The sequence below is a fragment of the Coregonus clupeaformis genome, chromosome 16, assembly GCF_020615455.1.
Source record: "Coregonus clupeaformis isolate EN_2021a chromosome 16, ASM2061545v1, whole genome shotgun sequence".
NCBI classification, from domain to species: Eukaryota; Metazoa; Chordata; class Actinopteri; order Salmoniformes; family Salmonidae; genus Coregonus; species Coregonus clupeaformis.
In genome coordinates, this window is record NC_059207.1 from 40,804,711 (window position 1) to 40,830,870 (window position 26,160).

A 26,160-nucleotide genomic window follows, 5' to 3' on the forward strand; every position below is an offset into this window, starting at 1 on the left:
AATCATATTTTCCAGAGTTGTTTTGCAGCTTGGCTTTATATTTTGTTTTCTTGACGTGCCTGTGTCTTTAAAACCGGACACATCAAAGTCCCTCCCTCTCTTTTCAGCACCAACTCAATAAAGAAAATGACCAAAACACACAGTAACCGTAACCAGTGTGCGATCCGACGAGGTGTATCACATGTCTAGTGGATTTAAGTTTAACGAGAGAACATTCAAACTAACTTTCAATCGGGTGCGGAATAACGAATTACCGGTAACATGAAAAACAGGAATTACACTGGAAATGTTTAATTGTTCTTGGACTTTCACTAAATCATTGAATGGAACTTCTGGATAGGACAGTGCTCCTGCTTTTACGATGAATGAATAATCATTACAGAAGGACACTTATTCTTTGTCGTTTTGAGAACAGGCATCATGTCATTCTCAGTGGTGCCCGTAAGCACTCGAGCTGACTATAGTATCATGTTGCATGTTAACTATACTTTTTTTGCATGAGTCTTATGAAAAATGTATTCAGTCAGGTGAAGTGTGGAAATAGCTTTTAATGCCCATTATAAGTCATGCTTTAGAAATTATTTTGATTGGAAACGTATCATATAGTTTAGTAGACATTTAGTTTCTACTCTACTACTCTAGTCTTAGTGGACTAGGTAAAACAAAAACAAAAAAACAATGGTTGAACCAGTAGGTTTTGTGGAGGCTTGGAAAGCCCAGTTCCCTGAGTCAGATGCCCCAAGCATGGAGCTGAAATCATTGGGTGATATTGAGCAGGAGCTGGAGAAATGCAAGGCATCTATCAGGCAGCTGGAGTTAGAGGAAAACAAAGAGCGCTTTCAGATGATCTACCTGCAGACGTTACTGGCCAAGGAGAGGAAGGCTTATGATGGGCAGAGATGGGGCATCAAGAAGATGTCCCTAATGAATATTGGAGACCAATCCAGTGTTTCAGACACCCAGACATCCCACTTAGATGAGCCTACAGTAGAGGAGCAGCCGAGAGAGGCAGTCGACACAGGGAGATATAAACAGTATCCAGAGGGAGAGGTAGATGGGGTGTCTCCCTCCAAACAGAGGGGTGGGTTGTCCCTCCACATGCCTACAGTGGACCCCCCAGACACAGATCTGGACAGGGACAGGGTGGGCATGAGCTCAGTAGCAGCACTGAGGTCCAACTTTGAGCGCATCAAGAGAGCCAACTCTCACACGGCTGGAGATGGGAAAGGGGTTGGAGGGACAGAGAGACCCTTCTACGTGAACATGGAGTACCACCATGAGAGAGGCCTAGTGAAGGTCAATGACAGGGAGGTCTCAGATAAAATCAGCAGCCTGGGCTGTCAGGCCATGCAAATGGAGCGGAAGAGGTCCCTGCACTCCCTGCCCGGGAACCTGTCCACTGCTATGGGGGACATCCGCAAATCTGTCCTCAGATGCAGGTCCACAGAGGGCGGCTGTGGCTACAATGGGCTGTATGATGATACAGAGGTGAACCCACATTTCCTCAAGGATAGTGTGATCCGTTCCAATGGGGGGAGACAGCCGGCAGACTGTCAACCCTACACCAGTGTGTATGTCGGAGGGATGATGGCAGAGGGGGAGGGAAGGGTCCTTCACATCGGGGACCACAGTGTGGAGGAGGACTCCCGCCTCAACTGGCCAAGGCACTCCTACTCACCTGGCAGTTTTGACGATGTTGGGGGCGGCTACACCCCAGACTGCAGCTCCAATGAGAACCTAACGTCCAGCGAAGAGGACTTCTCCTCCTGTGGCCAGTCAAGTCACATGTCCCCAAGTCCTACCACCTATCACATGTACAGACAGAAAAGTCGCTCGCCTTCCCAGATTTCCCAGCAGTCCTTTGACAGTAGCAGCCCGCCCTCCCCCCTGTCTCAGAAACGTCTGAAGCAGCAGGTGTTGGTGTCCGAGGCCTCGGTCGTGGGTGTCCGTAAAACAGGCCAGATCTGGTGCGGGGATGGGGACTCCACTACGTCCAGTAGGACCTCGCATGACAACAGTCTCCATGGAGTTCTGGGTAGGTCTACAAGGCCATAGTCTCTATACTGTTATTTTGTACTCAACAATATTTTATTTATATTTTATGTATAAAAGCACAATAACTATTTATGCATCCCCAGGGCTCAATAGCCACTGCCATTTCATGTGTTTATTAGAGATGCCTGTACTTGCCCAAACCTTGATCTCTCCTCAGGCAGCGATGTGCTTATACAGTGCCTTCGGAAAGTATTCAGATGCCTTGACTTTTTCCACATTTTGTTATGTTACAGCCTTATTCTAAAATTGATTAAATAAATAAAAATCCTAATCAATCTACACACTACCCCATAATGACAAAGCGAAAACAGGTTTTTCAAATTTTTTGCAACTGTATTAAAAATAAAAAAACAGAACCTTATTTACATAAGGATTCAGACCCTTTGCTATGTGACTCGAAATTGAGCTCAGGTGCATCCTATTTCCATTGATCATCCTTGAGATGTTTCTACAACTTGATTGGAGTCCACCTGTGGTAAATTCAATTGATTGGAAATGATTTGGAAAGGCACACACCTGTCTAAATAAGGTCCCACTGTTGACAGTGCATGTCAGAGCAAAAACCAAGCCATGAGGTCGAAGGAATTGTCCGTAGCGCTCTGAGACAGGATTGTGTCGAGGCACAGATCTGGGGAAGGGTACCAAAACATGTCTGCAGCATTGAAGGTCCCCAAGAACACAGTGGCCTCCATCATTCTTAAATGGAAGAAGTTTGGAACCACCAAGACTCTTCCTAGAGCTGGCCGCCCGGCCAAACTGAGCAATCGAGGAGAAGGGTCTTGGTCAGGGAGGTGACCAAGAACCCGATGGTTACTCTGAAAGAGCTCCAGAGTTTTTCTGTGGAGATGGGAGAACCATCTCTGTAGCACTCCACCAATCAGGCATTTATGGTAGAGTGGCCAGACGGAAGCCACTCCTCAGTAAAAGGCACATGACGGTCCGCTTGGAGTTTACCAAAAGGCACCTAAAGACTCTCAGACCATGAGAAACAAGATTCTCTGGTCTGATGAAACCAAGATTGAACTCTTTGGCCTGAATGCCAAGCGTCACTTCTGGAGGAAACCTGGCACCATCCCTACGGTGAAGCATGGTGGTGGCAGCATCATGCTGTGGGGATGTTTTTCAGCATAAGGGACTGGAAGACTAGTCAGGATTGAGGCGAAGATGAACGGAGCAAAGTACAGAGAGATCCTTCAAGAAAACCTGCTCCAGAGAGCTCAGGACCTCAGGCTGGGGCGAAGGTTCACCTTCCAACAGGACAACGACCCTAAGCACACAGCCAAGACAATGCAGGAGTGGCTTCGGGACAAGTCTCTGAATGTCCTTGAGTGGCCCAGCCAGAGCCTGGACTTGAACCCGATCAAACATCTCTGGAGAGACCTGAAAATAGCTGTGCAGCAACGCTCCCCATCCAACCTGACAGAGCTTGAGAGGATCTGCAGCGAAGAATGGGAGAAATTCTCCAAATACAGCCGTGCCAAGCTTGTAGTGTCATACCCAAGAAGACTCGAGGCTGTAATCTCTGCCAAAGGTGCTTCAACAAAGTACTCTGTAAAGGGTCTGAATACTTACACTACCAGTCAAAAGTTTGGACACACCTACACAAATCAAAATAGATTATTCAAATAGCCACCCTTTGCCTTGATGACAGCTTTGCACACTCTTGGCATTCTCTCAACCAGCTTCATGAGGTAGTCACCTGGAATGCATTTCAATTAACAGGTGTGCCTTCTTAAAAGTTAATATGTGGAATTTCTTTCCTTCTTAATGCGTTTGAGCCAATCAGTTGTGTTGTGACAAGGTAGGGGGGTATACAGAAGATAGCCCTATTTGGTAAAAGACCAAGTCCATATTATGGCAAGAACAGCTCAAATAAGCAAAGAGAAACGACAGTCCATCATTACATTAAGACAGGAAGGTCAGTCAATCCGGAAAATGTCAAGAACTTTGAAAGTTTCTTCAAGTGCAGTCACAAAAACCATCAAGCGCTATGATGAAACTGGCTCTCATGAGGACCTCCAAAGGAATGGAAGACCCAGAGTTACCTCTGCTGCAGAGGATAAGTTCATTAGAGATACCAGCCTCAAAAATTGCAGCCAAAATAAATGCTTCATAGAGTTCAAGTCACAGACACATCTCAACATCAACTGTTCAGAGGGGACTGTGTGCATCAGGCCTTCATGATCGAATTGCTGCAAAGAAACCACTACTAAAGGACACCAATAAGAAGAAGAGACCTGCTTGGGCCAAGAAACACGAGCAATGGACATTAGACCAGTGGAAATTTGTCCATTAGTTTGGAGACCAAATTGGAGATTTTTGTTTTCCAACCGCCGTGTCTTTGTGAGACGCGGTGTGGGTAAATGGATGATCTCCGCATGTGTAGTTCCCACCGTAAAGCATGGAGGAGGAGGTGCGATGGTGTGGGGGTGCTTTGCTGGTGACACTGTCTGTGATTTAACCAGCATGGCTACCACAGCATTCTGCAGCAATACGCCATCCCATCTGGTTTGCGCTTAGTGGGACTACGATTTGTTTTTCAACAAGACAATGACCCAACACACCTCCAGGCTGTGTAAGGGCTATTTGACCAAGAAGGAGAGTGATGGAGTGCTGCATCAGATGACCTGGCCTCCGCAATCCCCCGACCTCAACCTAATTGGGATGGTTTGGGATGAGTCGGACTGCAGAGTGAATGAAAAGCAGCCAACAAGTGCTCAGCAAATGTGTGAACTCCTTCAAGACTGTTGAAAAAGGATTCCAGGTGAAGCTGGTTGAGAGAATGCCAAGAGTTTGCAAAGCTGTCATCAAGGCAAAGAGTGGCTACTTTGAAGAATCTCAAATCTCAAATATATTTTGATTTGTTTCACACTTTTTTGGTTACTACATGATTCCATATGTGTTATTTCATAGTTTTGATATCTTCACTATTACTCTACAAAGTAGAAAATAGTAAAAAATAAAGAAAACCCTTGAATGAGTAGGTGTGTCCAAACTTTTGACTGGTACTGTATGTAAATGTGATATTCAAGTTTTTATTTATTTGTATAAATCAGCAAAAAATTCTAAAATCCTGTTTTTGCTTCGTCATTATGGGGTATTGTGTCTAGATTGATGTGGGGAAAAAAACAATTTATACATTTTAGAATAAGGCTGTAACCTACCAAAATGTGGAAAAAGTCAAGGGGTCTGAATACTTTCCGAAGGCACTGTATGTGCACCTGCATAGTGTACCATAGATCTGCCAAATTTGTTTACATATATATAGATTAAATGAAACCATTAGCACAGCCCACCATTGCAAAGCACCCTAGTGCTTGTGTGGTTCTTTGTGGATTGTATGACTGTTTTCTTTTCACTTTGTAAGCATACCTGCCCCCTTGCCCCCCTTCTGCTCTCTACCATTGAGTGGTGTAGTGCTCTTCTAGAGATGTCCTGATTGAGACCGTGAGTGCCCTCAGGCTACCCAGTCACTCGGCCCTGTCCACCCAGAGTGTTTTTGTGTCAGCACACATCAGCATTGTTGTCCTTGTCTAGGAGTAATTAACTTAAAGGGGTTTGTGTAGCGTGATACATTTAGGGAGGCTCTTTGTTGGGGGTGGGGAGGAAAAGGGCTGATAATTCTCACTAAAAAGAGTGAGAGGGGTCAGTGTCACATGGCTTCCCATCAACATTTCAGGCCTCAGTGTTTCCTGTTGTGGTGTGTGAACACAATAGGAGAATCACTCATCTAGAACGTATTGACACTGCAGCAATGAAACAATGTTAAGTGGGATGGGGTGGTACTAGGTGCTGCAAGGACAGAGAGAAGAGAGTGAGAGTTCCCAATGCAAAATATTTATTAAAGCATCAATACATGAGAGGGTGTATGTTTTATAAAACACTTTGTTCCGACAGCTGAGAAAAACAAACAAACATATGTTCTCCCTCTCGTATTAAGCCTATGCTTAACTGCTTTAATCTGGTCTTGAAAATACTATTTTAGTGGAGATGAAAGAAGCCAAATGTTGATGTAAAACTGTGGATTTGCTCTCCATTAGTCTTTAGAACTGATTTCCTTAGCCACAGACTGACAGGGAAAGGTCATGTTTTGATGGGCTGTCTTCTTCCCTGTGTAGTTCTTAGATAGTCTCTAAACTAACAGTCATACAGATATTTTTGGTTGCTCAAGTCTATGATGATTCAAATAGGTATAGACATGTCTAAGTGAAGGGGTGACAATGCCACATATTTCGTCATATCACATGATTTTACTGAAGTCATAAAAGCAGACGGTCTGTTGTAGTAAATCAGTCGGGGTCATTCATTGTCTTCCATTTCAGACATGCTAGGCTCAACTAATAAAAGCTATGAGAATTCATATGAGAAGAGCAGTTTGCCATTATTACAAAAAATAAATGCTGTGTGAAGCAGATTTTCAGTAGCAATTGTTGAGAATAGGCTGTTGTTATGTAAGGTGATAGGCTGGAAAGCATAGGATTGTAAACCAAACATACAATGAACAAGCATATAGTCTGGGAAATAATCAGCATGAGAACAGTAAGACAGTGTGTGGCTCTTCTGACAAAATACACAAGTCCATGTGACTTGTGGTCAAATATTTTGCTTTATGACATTGCAATAACACTGTAATGTGTTGTTTTCTACATTGTCTTACCACATGTATTGTTTCTTCACAGTAACACCTATTTACCAATGCAGCTTGACCTGTAGAAAATAGGGAAACAGGCTGACAGAGAAAGTTGAGATTGCTACGGCTTGCTGATTAAATGTCCAACAAAAACAACATTGCTGAGCCTGTCCCTGGAGTAGTTGTCTAAAAGGCCATGCTGCTGAGGTAACGGTCCTGCTGCAGGATCACTTCATGCAAACCGTGCTTTGTGGATTAACAGAAATCTGTATTTATTTTCTGATGTCGTAGGAACATTATTGCATACATTGCTGGATCAGTGCTGTGATAAGCAGTGGTTTTGAGGCGAGCATGACAATCCACTGTTTTTTTTTTTTTTTGTCATTTAGCAGACGCTCTTATCCAGAGCGACTTACAGTTCTTATCCAGAGCGACTTACTGTTCTCTGTTGTGGGCACTGACTTTTAGCAAGTATGGGGAAGTCGTTTTTTTGTTTTATCATATAACTCCTTGCAGCATTCAGTAAATTCCATGTAATCTGATAAAGCTATTGTATAATGACAATGTTATAAAGGGCCACTGTGCTCTAGTTGCACAAGCGTTCTGGTGACTATGTAGCTTTATAAGGAGGGTTCATATGTTCCTTTCAGATGGCACTGCCTTCATTTGAATTAGTTTAAGTTGCAATACAGTACCAGTCAAAAGTTTGGACACATACTCATTCAAGGGTTTTTCTTTATTTTTACTATTTTCTACATTGTAGAATAATAGTGAAGACATCAAAACTATGAAATAACACATATGGAATCATGTAGGAACCATAAAAGTGTTAAACAAGTAAAAATGTATTTTAGATTCTTCAAAGTAGCCACCATTTGCCTTGATGACAGCTTTGCACACTCTTGGCATTCTCTCAACCAGCTTCACCTGGAATGCTTTTCCAACATACGTTGAGTTCCCACATACGCTGAGCACTTGTTGGCTGCTTTTCCTTCACTCTGCGGTCTGACTCATCCCAAACCATCTCAATTGGGTTGAGGTCGGTGGATTGTGGAGGCCAGGTCATTTGATGCAGCACTCCATCACTCTCCTTCTTGGTCAAATAGCCCTTACACAGCCTGGAGGTGTGTTGGGTCATTGTCCTGTTGAAAAACAAATGATAGTCCCTCTAAGCCCAAACCAGATGGGATGGCGTATCACTGCAGAATGCTGTGGTAGCCATGCTGGTTAAGTGTGCCTTGAATTCTAAATAAATCACAGACAGTGTCACCAGCAAAGCACCATCACACCTCCTCCTCCATGCTTCACGGTGGGAACCACACATGCTGAGATCATCCATTCACCTACCCTGCGTCTCACAAAGACACAGCGGTTTGAACCAAAAATCTCAAATTTGGACTCATCAGACCAAAGGACAGATTTCCACCGGTCTAATGTCCATTGCTCGTGTTTCTTGGCCCAAGCAAGTGGTTTCTTTGCAGCAATTTGACCATGAAGGCCTGATTCACGCAGTCTCCTCTGAACAGTTGGTGTTGAGATGTGTCTGTTACTTGAACTAGGTGAAGCATTTATTTGGGCTGCAATTTCTGAGGCTGGTAACTATAATGAACTTATACTCTGCAGCAGAGGTAACTCTGGGTCTTCCTTTCCTGTGGCGGTCCTCTTAAGAGCCAGTTTCATCATAGCGCTTGATGGTTTTTGCGACTGCACTTTAATAAACTTTCTTGAAATTTTCCTGATTGACTGACCTTCATGTCTTAAAGTAATGATGGGGACTGTCGTTTCTCTTTGCTTATTTGAACTGTTCTTGCCATAATATGGACTTTGGTCTTTTATCAAATAGGGCTATCTTCTGTATACCACCCCTACCTTGTCACAACACAACTGATTGGCTCAAACGCATTAAGAAGGAAATAAATTCCACAAATTAACTTTTAAGAAGGCACACCTGTTAATTTAAATGCATTCCAGATGACTACCTCATGAAGCTGGTTGAGAGAATGCCAAGAGTGTGCAAAGCTGTCATCAAGGCAAAGGGTGGCTACTTTGAAGAATCTCAAATATAAAACATATTTTGATTAGTTTAACACTTTTTTGGTTACTACATGATTCCATATGTGTTATTTCATAGTTTTGATGTCTTCACTATTATTCTACAATGTAGAAAATAGTAAAAATAAAGAAAAACACTTGAATGAGTAGGTGTGTCCAAACTTTTGACTGGTACTGTATGTCATTGCTACATTTTAATTAGAAAAAACAACTTGGGGATGCAGTTTTCTCTGTGACTGCATGAGCAGACAGCCAGTCAAACATAGTGGGGCATTGACTACCTTGCAGACCTCCTCTAGTGTTTTACTGTCTGGCATTGTGACATACTCTGGGTCTGCCTGAGGAGGAGGAGGGACAGCCCTAGCATTGGGTACAGTACTGACGGGCATAAACGGGCCTCTGTCCTTGCTACACTGACTCTACAAACCCTGCTACACCTCTCGCTTGTAATCATCGGAAAACTGCTAGTCTAAAATGTACAAATCTCTAAGGTGTCTTTTTCCTAGAATAGCCTAGGAATGAGAGAATGAGCACAGTCTCCTCATATGTGGATATCTAGGCCAATTGTCACTCCTGGCTGTGAATACAGCTGCTGATTAGCAGTGTGGCTTAAAGGAAGACACTTCTATGGTTTGTCTGCTTTGCCATAGTTAATTCAATTCAAAATCAAATTTTATTTGTCACATGCGCCAAACACAACGGGTGTAGACCTTACAGAAGAAAATAGAAAAATAACAAATAATTAAAGAGCAACAATAAAATAACAGTACATTTTTTACATTTTAGTCATTTACAGTAGGGAAAAAAAGTATTTAGTCAGCCACCAATTGTGCAAGTTCTCCCACTTAAAAAGATGAGAGAGGCCTGTAATTTTCATCATAGGTACACGTCAACTATGACAGACAAATTGAGAAAAAATAATCCAGAAAATCACATTGTAGGATTTTTAATGAATTTATTTGCAAATTATGGTGGGAAATAAGTATTTGGTCACCTACAAACAAGCAAGATATCTGGCTCTCACAGACCTGTAACTTCTTCTTTAAGAGGCTCCTCTGTCCTCCACTCGTTACCTGTATTAATGGCACCTGTTTGAACTTGTTATCAGTATAAAAGACACCTGTCCACAACCTCAAACAGTCACACTCCAAACTCCACTATGGCCAAGACCAAAGAGCTGTCAAAGGACACCAGAAACAAAATTGTAGACCTGCACCAGGCTGGGAAGACTGAATCTGCAATAGGTAAGCAGCTTGGTTTGAAGAAATCAACTGTGGGAGCAATTATTAGGAAATGGAAGACATACAAGACCACTGATAATCTCCCTCGATCTGGGGCTCCACGCAAGATCTCAACCCGTGGGGTCAAAATGATCACAAGAACGGTGAGCAAAAATCCCAGAACCACACGGGGGGACCTAGTGAATGACCTGCAGAGAGCTGGGACCAAAGTAACAAAGCCTACCATCAGTAACACACTACGCCGCCAGGGACTCAAATCCTGCAGTGCCAGATGTGTCCCCCCTGCTTAAGCCAGTACATGTCCAGGCCCGTCTGAAGTTTGCTAGAGTGCATTTGGATGATCCAGAAGAGGATTGGGAGAATGTCATATGGTCAGATGAAACCAAAATAGAACTTTTTGGTAAAAACTCAACTCGTCGTGTTTGGAGGACAAAGAATGCTGAGTTGCATCCAAAGAACACCATACCTACTGTGAAGCATGGGGGTGGAAACATCATGCTTTGGGGCTGTTTTTTCTGCAAAGGGACCAGGACGACTGATCCGTGTAAAGGAAAGAATGAATGGGGCCATGTATCGTGATATTTTGAGTGAAAACCTCCTTCCATCAGCAAGGGCATTGAAGATGAAACGTGGCTGGGTCTTTCAGCATGACAATGATCCCAAACACACCGCCCGGGCAACGAAGGAGTGGCTTCGTAAGAAGCATTTCAAGGTCCTGGAGTGGCCTAGCCAGTCTCCAGATCTCAACCCCATAGAAAATCTTTGGAGGGAGTTGCCCAGCGACAGCCCCAAAACATCACTGCTCTAGAGGAGATCTGCATGGAGGAATGGGCCAAAATACCAGCAACAGTGTGTGAAAACCTTGTGAAGACTTACAGAAAACGTTTGACCTGTGTCATTGCCAACAAAGGGTATATAACAAAGTATTGAGAAACTTTTGTTATTGACCAAATACTTATTTTCCACCATAATTTGCAAATAAAATCATTAAAAATCCTACAATGTGATTTTCTGGATTTTTTTTCCTCATTTTGTCTGTCTTAGTTGATGTGTACCTATGATGAAAATGACAGGCCTCTCTCATCTTTTTAAGTGGGAGAACTTGCACAATTGGTGGCTGACTAAATACTTTTTTTCCCCACTGTAGCAGATGCTCTTATCCAGAGCGACTTACAGTTTAGTGAGTGCATACATTTTTCATACTGGCCCCCCGTGGGAATCGAACCCACAACCCTGGCGTTGCAAGCGCCATGCTCTACCAATTGAGCTATAGGAGGCCTGTAACGAGGTTATATACAGGGGGTACCGGTACAGAGTCAATGTGCGGGGGCACAGGTTAGTCGAGGTAATTTAGGTAATATGTACATGTACAGTACCAGTCAAAAGTTTGGACACACCTACTCATTCAAGGGTTTTTGTTTATTTTTACTATTTTCTACATTGTAGAGTAATAGTGAAGACATCAAAACTATGAAATACAGTGCCTTGCAAAAGTATTCATCCCCCTTGGCATTTTTACTATTTTGTTGCATTACAACCTGTAATTTAAATTGATTTTTATTTGGATTTCATGTAATGAACATACACAAAATAGTCTAAATTGCTGAAGTAAAATGAAAAAAATAACTTGTTTAAAACAATTATACAAAATAAATAACGGAAAAGTGGTGCGTGCATATGTATTCACCCCCTTTGCTATGAAGCCCCTAAATACACTGCTCAAAAAAATAAAGGGAACACTTAAACAACACAATGTAACTCCAAGTCAATCTCACTTCTGTGAAATCAAACTGTCCACTTAGGAAGCAACACTGATTGACAATACATTTCACATGCTGTTCATTTGCTGTTTCACATGCAAATGGAATAGACAACAGGTGGAAATTATAGGCAATTAGCAAGACACCCCCAATAAAGGACTGGTTTTGCAGGTGGTGACCACAGACCACTTCTCAGTTCCTATGCTTCCTGGCTGATGTTTTGGTCACTTTTGAATGCTGGCGGTGCTTTCACTCTAGTGGTAGCATGAGACGGAGTCTACAACCCTCACAAGTGGCTCAGGTAGTGCAGCTCATCCAGGATAGCACATCAATGCGAGCTGTGGTAAGAAGGTTTGCTGTGTCTGTCAGCGTAGTGTCCAGAGCATGGAGGCGCTACCAGAAGACAGGCCAGTACATCAGGAGACGTGGAGGAGGCCGTAGGAGGGCAACAACCCAGCAGCAGGACTGCTACCTCCGCCTTTGTGCAAGGAGGAGCAGGAGGAGCACTGCCAGAGCCCTGCAAAATAACCTCCAGCAGGCCACAAATGTGCATGTGTCTGCTCAAACGGTCAGAAACAGACTCCATGAGGGTGGTATGAGGGCCCGACGTCCACAGGTGTCACGCCCTGGCTCTGGGGACACTGTTATGTTGAGCCAGGGTGTGTATTCTATGTTTGTATTTCTATGTTGGCCTGAGTGACTCCCAATCAGAGGCAACGAGTGTCAGCTGGTTGTCTCTGATTGGGAGCCATATTTAACTGTCTGTCTTTCACTTTGTGTTTGTGGTTTCTTGTTCGTGTTGGTTTGTGTTTAAACCATAGACGTCACGTTTTTCGTTTGTTGTTTTGATCGTGTGATCATTAAATAAATATAAATATGTTCACCTGCAACGCTGCGCCTTGGTCTCTCCCTGACGATCGTGACAGAAGAAACCACCAAAACTGGACCAAGCAGTGTGTCCAGGAGCCATTGCCTGGGGAATCGCTTGCAGATCTCCGTGGCAACCTCGACTGGGTCCAGCCTTGTAAAGAGCAGAGTGGATGGACTTGGGAACAGTGGAGGAAGAGTTTCGACTGGGTCAAGCCTAATGAAGAGCAGAATGGCTGGAGTTGGAGACAGAGGAGCGAGAGTTGGGCGAGAACGATAGAGGCCTGGCCCACGGGGAGGAGAGACCCCCAGAATTTTTTTTGGCTCACGACGTCGGGGCAGCAGGAGGCCGCGATAGAGCGGTCCAGCGGGTTGGCAGAGGAGGCTGCCAGGTTACGGGGGCCACTGGTCGAAGAGGGGATGGAAGGTGGAGAGGCACGGCGAGAGGTACTGGGGTGTGTTACCAGTCCGGTCCGGCCCGTTCCAGATCCCGGTGTAGGGCCAGTGGTGTGTGTCCCCAGTACGGTCCGGTCTGTTCCTGCTCCCCGCACCAAGTCTGTGGTGCGCGTCGCCAGCCCAGTCCGGCCCATTCCTGCTCCCCGCACCAAGTCAGTGGTGCGCTTCGTCAGCCCGGCTCGGCCCATTCCTGCTCCCCGCACCAAGTCTGTGGTGCGTTTCGTCAGCCCGGCTCGGCCCATTCCTGCTCCCCGCACCAAGTCTGTGGTGCGTTTCGTCAGCCCTGTCCGGCCCGTTCCTGCTCTCCGCACCAAGTCTGTGGGGCGCGTCGCCAGCCCAGTCCGGCCCATTCCTGCTCCCCGCACCAAGTCTGTGGTGCGTTTCGTCAGCCCTGTCCGGCCCGCTCCTGCTCCCCACACCAAGCCAGTGGTGTGCGTCGTCAGTCCAGCACGGCCCGTGCCTGTTCCCCACACCAAGCCAGTGGTGTGCGTCGTCGGTCCGGCACGGCCCGTGCCTGTTCCACTGGTGCCTGGTCCGGCACCGGTCAGATGCGTTACGCCGGAGCTAGAGCAATCCGCTCCATCAGAGTGCAGTCCAGCTCCGGCCAGCGGGGCCAGACCGGACCAGGGGTACTTTGGGGGGTTGGAGAGGGAGTGGGGATCAGGCCCGGAGCCGGATCCGCCGCCAAGGCGGAGTGCCCACCCGGTCCCTCCCCTGTGGTATTTAGTTGGCGCGGTCGGAGTCCGCGCCTTTAGGGGGGGGGTACTGTCACGCCCTGGCTCTGGGGACACTGTTATGTTGAGCCAGGGTGTGTATTCTATGTTTGTATTTCTATGTTGGCCTGAGTGACTCCCAATCAGAGGCAACGAGTGTCAGCTGGTTGTCTCTGATTGGGAGCCATATTTAACTGTCTGTCTTTCACTTTGTGTTTGTGGTTTCTTGTTCGTGTTGGTTTGTGTTTAAACCATAGACGTCACGTTTTTCGTTTGTTGTTTTGATCGTGTGATCATTAAATAAATATAAATATGTTCACCTGCAACGCTGCGCCTTGGTCTCTCCCTGACGATCGTGACAACAGGTGGGGGTTGTGCTTACAGCCCAACACCGTGCAGGACGTTTGGCATTTGCCAGAGAACACCAAGATTGGCAAATTCGCCACTGGCGCCCTGTGCTCTTCACAGATGAAAGCAGGTTCACACTGAGCACATGTGACAGACGTGACAGAGTCTAGAGACGCCGTGGAGAACGTTCTGCTGCCTGCAACATCCTCCAGCATGACCGGTTTGGCGGTGGGTCAGTCATGGTGTGGGGTGGCATTTCTTTGGGGGGCCGCACAGCCCTCCATGTGCTCGCCAGAGGTAGCCTGACTGTCATTAGGTACCGAGATGAGATCCTCAGACCCCTTGTGAGACCATATGCTGGTGCGGTTGGCCCTGGGTTCTTCCTAATGCAAGACAATGATAGACCTCATGTGGCTGGAGTGTGTTCCTGCAAGAGGAAGGCATTGATGCTATGGACTGGCCCGCCCGTTCCCCAGACCTGAACCCAATTGAGCACATCTGGGACATCATGTCTCGCTCCATCCACCAACGCCACGTTGCACCACAAACTGTCCAGGAGTTGGCAGATGCTTTAGTCCAGGTCTGGGAGGAGATCCCTCAGGAGACCATCTGCCACCTCATCAGGAGCATGCCCAGGCGTTGTAGGGAGGTCATACAGGCACGTGGAGGCCACACACACTACTGAGCCTCATTTTGACTTGTTTTAAGGACATTACATCAAAGTTGGATAAGCCTGTAGTGTGGTTTTCCACTTTAATTTTGAGGGTGACTCCAAATTCAGACCTCCATGGGTTGATAAATTTGATTTCCATTGAATAATTTTTGTGTGATTTTGTTGTCAGCACATTCAACTATGTAAAGAAAAAAGTATTTAATAAGATTATTTCATTCATTCAGATCTAGGATGTTATTTTAGTGTTCCCTTTATTTTTTTGAGCAGTGTATGATCTGGTCCAATTACCTTCAGAAGTCGAATAATTAGTTGAATAAAGTCCACCTGTGTGCAATCTAAGTGTCACATGATCTGTCACATGATCTCAGTATACAGTTGAAGTTGGAAGTTTACATACACCTTAGCCAAATACATTTAATCTCAGTTTTTCACAATTCCTGACATTTAATCCTAGTAAAAATTCCCTGTTTTAGGTCAGTTAGGATCACCACTTTATTTTAAGAATGTGAAATGTCAGAATAATAGTAGAGAGAATGATTGATTAATTTCAGCTTTTATTTCTTTCATCACATTCCCAGTGGGTCAGAAGTTTACATACACTCAATTATAAGTTGGGTGAATTTTGGCCAAATTCCTCCTGACAGAGCTGGTGTAACTGAGTCAGGTTTGTTGGTGTAACTGAGTCAGGTTTGTAGGCCTCCTTGCTCGCACACGCTTTTTCAGTTCTGCCCACAAATGTTCTATAGGATTGAGGTCAGGGCTTTGTGATGGCCACTCCAATACCTTGACTTTGTTGTCCTTAAGCCATTTTGCCACAACTTTGGAAGTATGCTTGGAGTCATTGTCCATTTGGAAGACCCATTTGCGACCAAGCTTTAACTTCCTGACTGATGTCTTGAGATGTTGCTTCAATATATCCACATCATTTTCCTTCCACATGATGCCATCTATTTTTTGAAGTGCACCAGTCCCTCCTGCAGCAAAACACCCCCACAGCATGACACTGCCACCCCCTGCTTCACGGTTGGGATGGTGTTCTTTGGCTTGCAAGCAACCCCCTTTTTCCTCCAAACATAACGATGGTCATTATGGCCAAACAGTTCTATTTTTGTTTCATCAGACCAGAGGACATTTCTCCAAAAAATACGATCTTTGTCCCCATATGCAGTTGCAAACGGTAGTCTGGCTTTTTTATGGCGGTTTTAGAGCAGTGGCTTCTTCCTTGCTGAGCGGCCTTTCAGGTTATGTCGATATAGGACTCGTTTTACTGTGGATATAGATACTTTTGTACCTGTTTCCTCCAGCATCTTCACAAGGTCATTTGCTGTTGTTCTGGGATTGATTTGCACTTTTTGCACCAAAGTACGTCTAGGAGACAGAACGCGTCTCCTTCCTGAGCGGTATGACGGCTGCGTGGTCCCATGGTGTTTATACTTGCGTACTATTGTTTGTATAGATGAACGTTGTACCTTCAGGCTATTGGAAATTGCTCCCAAGGATGAACCAGACTTGTGGATGTCTACACATTTCTTTCTGAGGTCTTGGCTGATTTCTTTTGATTTTCCCATGATGTCAAGCAAAGAGGCACTGAGTTTGAAGGTAGGCCTTGAAATACATCCACAGGTACACCTCCAATTGAATCAAATGATGTCAATTAGCCTATCAGAAGCTTCTAAAGCCATGACATCATTTTCTGGAATTTCCCAAGCTGTTTAAAGGCACAGTCAACTTAGTGTATGTAAACTTCTGACCCACTGGAATTGTGATACAGTGAATTATAAGTGAAATAATATTTTTGTTAACAATTGTTTGAAAAATTACTTGTATCATGCACAAAGTAGATGTCCTAACCGACTTGCCAAAACTATAGTTTGTTAACAGGAAATGTGTGGAGTTGTTGAAAAATCCTAAGTGTATGTAAACTTCCGACTTCAACTGTATATACACCTGTTCTGAAATAGCCCCAGAGTCTGCAACACCACTAAGCAAGGGGTACCACCAAGCAAGCGGCACCATGAAGACCAAGGAGCTCTCCAAACAGGTCAGGGACAAAGTTGTGGAGAAGTACAGATCAGGGTTGGGTTATAAAATCAATCAGAAACTTTGAAAATCCCACGGAGCACCATTAAATCCATTATTAAAAAATAGAAAGAATATGGACCCACAACAAACCTGCCAAGAGAGGGCCTCCCACCAAAACTCACCGACCAGGCAAGGAGGGCATTAATCAGAGAGGCAACAAAGAGACCAAAGATAACCCTGAAGGAGCTGCAAAGGTCCACAGCAGAGATTGGAGTATCTGTCCATAGGACCACTTTAAGTCGTACACTCCACAGAGCTGGGCTTTACAGAAGAGTGACCAGAAAAAAGCCATTGCTTATAGAAAAAAATAAGCAAACACGTTTGGTGTTTGCCAAAAGGCATGTGGGAGACTCCCCAAACATATGGAAAAAGGTACTCTGGTCAGATGAGACTAAAATTGAGCTTTTTGGCCATCAAGGAAAACGCTATGTCTGGCGCAAACCCAACACCTCTCATCATCCCGAGAACACCATCCCCACAGTGAAGCATGGTGGTGGTGGCAGCATCATGCTGTGGGGATGTTTTTCATCGGCAGGGACTGGGAAACTGGTCAGAATTGAAGGAATGATGGATGGTGCTAAATAAAGGGAAATTATTGAGGGAAACCTGTTTCAGTCTTCCAGAGATTTGAGACTGGGACGGAGGTTCACCTTCCAGCAGGACAATGACCCTAAGCATATTGCTAAAGCAACACTCTAGTGGTTTAAGGGGAAACATTTAAATGTCTTGGAATGGCCTAGTCAAAGCCCAGACCTCAATCCAATTGAGAATCTGTGGAATGACTTAAAGATTGCTGTACACCAGCAGAACCCATCCAACTTGAAGGAGCTGGAGCAGTTTTGCCTTGAAGAATGGGCAAAAATCCCAGTGACTAGATGTGCCAAGCTCATAGAGACATACCCCAAGAGACTTGCAGCTGTAATTGCTGCCAAAGGTGGGCCTACAAAGTATTGACTTTGGGGGGGAATAGTTATGCACGCTCAAGTTTTCTGTTTTTTTGTCTTATTTCTTGTTTGTTTCACAATAAAAATATATTTTGCATCTTCAAAGTGGTAGGCATGTTGTGTAAATCAAATGATACAACCCCCCCAAAAATCCATTTTAATTCCAGGTTGTAAGGCAACAAAATAGGAAAAATGCCAAGGGGGGTTAATACTTTCGCAAGCCACTGTAACACATATGTAGTATGTAGTAACCAAAAAAGTGTTAAACAAATCAAAATATATTTTATATTTGAGGTTCTTCAAATATCCACCTTTTGCCTTGATGACAGCTTTGCACACTCTTGGCATTCTCTCAACCAGCTTCCCCTGGAGTTCCAACATATGCTGAGCACTTGTTGGCTGCTTTTCCTTCACTCTGCCGTCCAACTCATCCCAAACCATCTCAATTGGGTTGAGGTCGGGTGATTGTGGAGGCCAGGCCATCTGATGCAGCACTCCATCACTCTCCTTCTTGGTCAAATAGCCCTTACACAGCCTGGAGGTGTGTTGGGTCAATGTCCTGTTGAAAAACAAATGGTAGTCCCACTAAGCGCAAACCAGATGGGATAGCATATCGCTGCAGAATGCTGTGGTAGCCATGCTGGTTAAGTGTGCCTTGAATTCTAAATAAATCACTGACAGTGTCACCAGCAAATCACCCCCACACCATAACACCTCCTCCTCCATGCTTTACGGTGGGAACTACACATGCGGAGATCATCCGTTTACCCACATCACGTCTCACAAAGACACGGCGGTTGGAACCAAAAATCTCCAATTTGGACTCCAGACTAATGGACAAATTTACACCAGTCTAATGTCCATTGCTCGTGTTTCTTGGCCCAAGCAGGTCTCTTCTTCTTATTGGTGTCCTTTTAGTAGTGGTTTCTTTGCAGCAATTCGACCATGAACGCCTGATGCACACAGTCCCCTTTGAACAGTTGATGTTGAGATGTGTCTGTGACTTGAACTCTGTGAAGCATTTATTTTGGCTGCAATTTCTGAGGCTGGTAACTCTAATGAACTTATCCTCTGCAGCAGAGGTAACCCTGGGTCTTCCATTCCTGTGGCGGTCCTCATTAGAGCCAGTTTCATCATAGTGCTTGATGGTTTTTGCGACTGCACTTGAAATTGAAGTTCTTGAAATGTTCCCTATTGACTGACCTTCATGTCTTAACGTAATGATGGACTGTCGTTTCTCTTAAATTATTTGAGCTGTTCTTGCCATAATATGGATTTGGTCTTTTACCAAATATCCCTATCTTCTGTATACCCCACCTACCTTGTCACAACACAACTGATTGGCTCAAACACATTAAGAAGGAAAGAAATTCCACAAATTAACTTTTAAGAAGGCACACCTGTTAATTGAAATGCATTCCAGGTGACTACCTCATGAAGCTGGTTGAGAGAATGCCAAGAGTGTGCAAAGCTGTCATCAAGGCAAAGGGTGGCTATTTGAATAATCTATTTTGATTTGTTTAACACTTTTTTGGTTACTACATGATTCCATATGTGTTATTTAATAGTTTTGATGTCTTCACTATTATTCTACAATGTATAAAATAGTAAAAATAAAGAAAAACCCTTGAATGTGTAGGTGTGTCCAAACTTTTGACTGGTAGTGTAAGTATTCAGACCCTTTACTCAATACTTTGTTGAAGCACCTTTGGCAGAGATTACAGCCTCAAGTCTTCTTGGGTATGACACTACAAGCTTGGCACAGCTGTATTTGGAGATTTTCTCCCATTCTTCGCTGCAGATCCTCTCAAGCTCTGTCAGGTTGGATGGGGAGCGTTGCTGCACAGCTATTTCCAGGTCTCTCCAGAGATGTTTGATCGGGTTAAAGTCCGGGCTCTGGCTGGGCCACTCAAGGACATTCAGAGACTTGTCCCGAAGCCACTCCTGCATTGTCTTGGCTGTGTGCTTAGGGTCATTGTCCTGTTGGAAGGTGAACCTTCGCCCCAGCATGAGGTCCTGAGCTCTCTGGAGCAGGTTTTCTTCAAGGATCTCTCTGTACTTTGCTTCGTTCATCTTCGCCTCAATCCTGACTAGTCTTCCAGACCTTGTCACAGCAAAACTGATTGGCTCAAACGCATTAAGAAGGAAAGAAATTCCACAAATTAACTTTTAAGAAGGCACACCTGTTAATTGAAATGCATTCTAGGTGAATAACTCAAGAAGCTGGTTGAGAGAATGCCAAGAGTGTGCAAAGCTGTCATCAATGCAAAGAGTGGCTATTTGAAGAATCTCAAATCTCAAATATATTTAGATTTGTTTAACACTTTTTTGGTTACTACATCATTCCATGTGTTATTTCATAGTTTTGTCTTCACTATTATTCTACAATGTAAAAATATAGAAAAACCCTTGAATGAGTAGGTGTGTCCAAACATTTGACGGGGACAGGGGGACGGGGGGTGTAAATGCAAATATTCCGGTAACCATTTGGTTAGCTGGGGGTAGAAGCTTTTAACAAGCCTTTTGGACCTAGACTTGGTGCTCCGGTACTGCTTGCTGTGTGGTAGCAGAGAGAACCATCTATGACTACGGGGCTGGAGTCTTTGGCAATTTTTAGGGCCTTCGTCTGACACCACTTTGTATAGAGGTCCTGGATGGCAGGAAGCTTGGCCCCAGTGATGTATTGGGTCGTACGCACTACCCTCTGTAGTGACTTGCGGTCGGAGGCCGAGAAGTTGCCATACGAGGCGGTGATGCAACCAGTGAGGATGCTCTCGATGGTGCAGCTGTATAACTTTTTGAGGATCTGAGGACCCATGCCAAATCTTTTCAGTCTCCTGAGGGGGAATAGGCGTTGTTGTGCCCTCTTCACGACTGTCTTGGTGTGTTTGAACCATGACAGTTCGTTGGTGATGTGGACTTGAAGGAAGGAACTTGAAGCTCTCAACCTTCTCCACTACAGCCCCGTCGATGAGAATGGGGGCATGCTCGGCCCTCCTTTTCCTGTAGTCCACGATCATCTCCTTTGTCTTGATCACGTTGAGGGAGAAGTTGTTATCCTGGCACCTCACTGCCAGGTTTCTGACCTCCTCCCTATAGGTTGTCTCATCGTTGTCGGTGATCAGGCCTACCACTGTTGTGTTGTCGGCAAACTTAATGAGGGTGTTGGAGTTGTGCTTGGCAATGCAGTCATGTGTGAACAAGGAGTACAGGAGGGGACTGAGCACGCACCCCTGAGGGGCCCCCATGTTGAGGATCAGCGTGGCAGATGTGCTTTTACCTACTCTTACCACCTGGGGGCGACCCGCCAGGAAGTCCAGGATCCAGTTGCAGAGCGAGGTGTTTAGTCCCAGGGTCCATTGTAGAATAGTTATCACTATAACATAGACATATGCCAGTGGCCAGGACTTTTTCTTACTGTATGGCTCAGAGAATGACTGGGGTTGCCATACAACTGACTCATGGCTAATCATGAGTGCATTAAAAGAAGGGCTACTGGGGCTTGTGTTGTTAGAATGTCTGCACATTGAGTGAACCAGTGCCAGGCCAAGAGTAGCCTCCGCTTAATATCAGTTAGACAGGTCTGTATGTCTCATTTGACACTAATGACAGTCTTTCACTCAGTCTGTCTTATAGTGTTCCTATCTGTCTGTGTGTCTGGCCTCAGTCCAGGGCTGTATTTGCAACCACAGGAGGAATCAGAGAGGTGGTGGTGGCCCACCCTCCAGGTTTACGGTCCAATCATGAATCTTTCAGAGCTCCTGATGAAGCTCACACTGTTTTTTGTACCTGAATGTCAACATTCTGAGATTTTAGTGGTTAAGGAAGCAAACATTATTTGACCTCTCCCTCCCCTTGAGTTTATATACAAGAAAATTGTCCAACAATTTGGATGAAGTGGGGCCAGCACAGAAAAGGGAAAGAGCTCTTGTGCACCCTGAGTGAGCTCTGTGTTTAGTGTCACCTGCCCTCCCGGGTAGTTGACTTGGTAAAATGGTGCAGAATGGAGTGTGCCTGGAGAGCTGGCAGGGGATCATAGCAGCAGACCAGGGCCCTGCCAGCTGCAGTCAGATGGAGCAAAGGGACAAACACACCATTCATATCTCTCAAATAAGTAGGCCGTGTCCAGTTCGTTACACCAGCATAGGGGTAAACGGTTGGGTCTACTTGGCGCTATTTCAACCCTCAACTCTGAAACATGAGAAATACTGTCAGATCTAACAGAACATGTACAGTCCCTCTGTAAGTGCAGTCGGCCTACTACAACCAAGTCTGAAAGTATTTGTGTCTACCCAAGGCAGTTTTCCATATCCATATATTTTCTTACAGATAATGGTAAAAAGGCATGAGAAATGTTTGAGCTTTTGGCCCTCCCTCCAGGCCTCCCTCTTCTCTCTAATCCTCCCTCGTGCTCCGTCGTCCGTCTGGTCCCCTGGTCTTAGTTCCCTTCCAGGTACTATTCAAAGGGCCCTCTGTACTGCTGGCTGGCAAGCCAATTGTTTATGGAATGTCTCAGCTGCTTGTGGGGTATGGGGGAACACAGCTAATGAAATGTAAAGTGCTGTATGAGCGCACCTCTGCACAAACAGCCTGGGCCATGTTAGTTTGTGGATGTCACTTCTGGCACACTGTAATATTTCATGTATTTACTTTAACAAGATGTACTGTAGAACAAATACGCAAGGGGGCCTCCCGAGTGGCGCAGTGGTCTAAGGCACTGCATCGCAGTGCTAGCTGTGCCACTAGAGATCCTGGTTCGAGTCCAGGCTCTGTTGCAGCCGGCCACGACCGGGAGACCCATGGGGCGGCGCACAATTGGCCCAGCGTCGTCCAGGGTAGGGTTTGGCCGGCAGGGATGTTCTTGTCCCACCGGGCGCAGTGCACACTGACTCGGTCGCCAGGTGTACAGTGTTTCCTCCGACACATTGGTGCGGCTGGCTTCCGGGTTAAGCGGGCACTGTGTCAAGAAGCAGTGCGGCTCAGTTGGGTTGTGTTTCGGAGGACGCACAACTCTCGACCTTCGCCTCTCCCGTGTCCGTACGGGAGTTGCAGCGATGGGACAAGACTGTAACTACCAATTGGATACCACGAAAAAGGGGGTAAAATACCAACGAAACAAAAAAAGAACAAATACGCATATCCACAAGCATGAGTCCTTAAGAATATTCCTCCTGGAAGCTAAACGACTTTTCTTGACATTGCTCTGAAAGCACAATTATAGCGAAGAATCATGTGTAGTTTGTGGTCTTTGCTCCCATTACCTGGTTGTCCACAGTGCTAAGAGGAAAAGCCTCTAAACCTGGCCTTCTGTGTGTCCAACTCTTAGACTGTCTCATGTGAGTGCATCATCTGTATGGGTTGAATTGTGTGTGTGTGTGTGTGCGCGAGTGTGTATCCTGTAGGTCACAGACTGGAGCAATTATTGAACCTTGATATTCTGTTATAAAGAGCATTACTGTGACCACCCTGAGCTATTTCAACACGCTGATTAGTAGGTGTGCTGGGCTGGGCAGCTGAGTTCTGACCTACACTGCTCAATGGCTGGTGCTAATTTTAGGCTGTCCCATAACAGATCTGAGCAGAGCAGAGCTGGTGGGCCTGACTACTCCTTCTGGGCCTGTGGTCGGCCTCCCTCCCACTTCAACAGGGCACTTCAGATGTGCCAGAATGTGCTGATGTTTGTTTGGCTCACACTCTGATCTGCCAAAACACCCAGTCAGCTTCTTCCAGGGCCGCAGTGACCCCGCCCCATTGCAGGTGCCACGTTTTCAGGCCTGTTTCTTTTCAACCTGATGGGTGAAGCTCAATCAGAGAGAAACCAGATGTGCTGAAATGAAGTGTATGCAGTACTGTGAGGGATGAAAATACCCCTTTGCAGTAGTGGGATTGAAGTGCAACTCTTTGTAGGCTGAGGATTAGTAAAGTAGATTTGTTATTGTATAGCTTTCTGTTTATACATTCCATACATGCTGGATGGTAAAAGCCATTGTAACACTTGTTTCCTCTCGGTTAGTTGACGGCTGTCTCCCCAGTGATCACACGATCAGGATGAGAATCCATTTAGTGGAGGCAGAAAGTGTCCAAAACCCTTAACAGCTTCACACGCACTTCTGCCATTGTTTTTATTTTAATTTTAGAAGGGGCCATATCTCTTCTAATCTATAAACATGCAATCAGAGGTGACAGAGAGACTGTCACTGTGCTACACTCAATACTAAAATTATTATTCCTGGACCATAATGTCTAAAATAAAGGGAATATTAGCCCTGTCTTCGGATAATCTATTAACATTTGTGTCTTGTTTTAACAGATTTTATCTGAATTCTGGTTGTCAATTGAAAGGAATTGGTGGACTCCGTTTTGTTCATTGCATCCCATCCCGGTTAATGCGTGTGTCCAGGTGGGCCTGGCAGGATCTCTACAGGCTGTAACTGATCACTGTCTGGACCATTTCCTCCTTTAGTTATTTCCAGAACAAATGCAGAGTTCAGCTTTCTCTCCATAGAAACATTTAAAGTGTCGTCTAGCCAATGCAGTGAAGTGTGACAGTGCTTTGATGCATGCATTACATGGAGATTCTAAAAGCAGCAACATTCAGCATCAACATAATCAAGCTCTCGGTCTTAATCGAAGGGGGAAAGAAAATGGCCTGGGAACTACATCTTCAAGACAAGTAATCTTTTTTAGAGCATTCATATGGATATCCTGTATTCCACTGAAACTGTGTGAACCCTGCCCTCTAAGCAAGGCCACATCACTGTTGTGATGTTGATTTTCTGTGTTTATGATTCTGTGGATTTGTCCTGCTAACACATCGGTCATTCCCCTTCTCTCTGGATCATAGTCAGTTCATCTATCTATACATGTGGATTAGGATTACATGTCCGTGAATATGTCCTTGATGCTTTGTCGTGTGTGCGTTTGTGTGTGCACGTGTGTGTGCATGCGTGCGTCAAACCTCTATCATCACTCTCCACAAAACCGAGGTTTTCAGGTTTCCAATTGTTGTATCTACAGGGACAGAGTGCATGTTGACAGTGCACAGATTATTCTCTGGACAGGGATTTAAGAGCATGTTAACCTGTTGTGTTTGGAATCCTAGCAGGCAGCTATTTCTAGGTCAGCCCTGTCCTAAAGCTAAAAGAGAAGCAGCTTTGTAGTAGTGTGGCAAAATGGCTCCCTCGGGAACTACTAACTTGTACACTAAACAAACACAACTTCCAGATCCAGCCAAAGCTTTTCTGAGCCTGATGAACTTTGGCTTCCTAAACCCAAAGATCAGAACACAGGCAAATTCAATAATGCTGAAAGAACCTCTAAATTCTGCAGTATTCTCTACTAAAAGTCCAGAGAAACGTTGTTCTCTGTTCCTGGGCTGCTACATCTAAAACACACACAGCCCCAGCTGTTGGTTTAAGCACTGTTATGCAATTTTATTAGAATGTATTTGTTACAGCTCTATTGCACAATAGTAACCATTTTGAGGTTAATTGAGGGGAGACGGTCCGATTCACTCTACCACCATTTAACCACATAGTGTTTAAGAATAAACCCATCTGCTGTGACTATTACTAGGGAAAGCTGTTTTAACATATATTAATTGGATTTTTACATAAATAATTGTATTTTTATAATTACAAAATAATAAGAATAAATTATTTGATATAAAAAAAATATTTAATTATATTTTTTGGATATACCAAATTCAATTATCGATATTTTGATATCGGTAATTGCATTTATATATATTTATTTATTTATTTATGTATTATTATAATGCATTTCATGGGGGCGGGATTACATTTGCATGCTCATACATACAGTGCCTAGTGGAAGTCTACACACCCCTTGCACAGTCTTCCCATTTTGCTGCCTTAAAATGACATCTAAAGATTGATTACATTTGACATTTTTCCTACTGATGTACACAACCTACTCCACATTTTCAAAGTGAAAGAAAAATGATTGAATATTTTCCTAATTAATTTCAAATAAATAAGTGTAATTATTGATATAGAAAATCCCATTATTGATATAAAAAATACAATTATTGATATATATTTTTTTATGAATATACACTGTGGCCAGTTTATTAGGTACACCTATCTAGTACTGAGTCGGACCCCCCTTTGTCTTCAGAACAGCTTGAATTCTTTGGGGCATGGAAACGTTGCTCAATTGGTATCAAGGGACCTAACGTGTGCCAGGAAAACAATCCCCACACCATTACACCACCACCACCAGCCTGTACCGTTGACGCCAGGCAGGATGGGGCCATTGCTCAACAGGAACCGGGATTTGTTGGGCCAGGCAATGTTTTTCCACTCCTCAATTGTCCA

At 44.6% G+C, this 26,160-nt stretch overlaps 1 protein-coding gene across 1 annotated transcript in view; it reads left to right on the forward strand.

Annotated features, from left to right (window-relative positions):
• Positions 1-154: 154 nt before the first annotated feature.
• LOC121584730 (breakpoint cluster region protein-like) overlaps positions 155-26,160 on the forward strand; it is a 50,280-nt gene continuing 24,274 nt past the window's right edge. Inside the window, exon 1 of the mRNA XM_041900800.2 lies at positions 155-2,035. Coding sequence (XP_041756734.2) covers positions 679-2,035 — 1,357 coding nt within the window. The 5' untranslated portion in view covers positions 155-678. The remainder of the gene's footprint in view (positions 2,036-26,160) is intronic.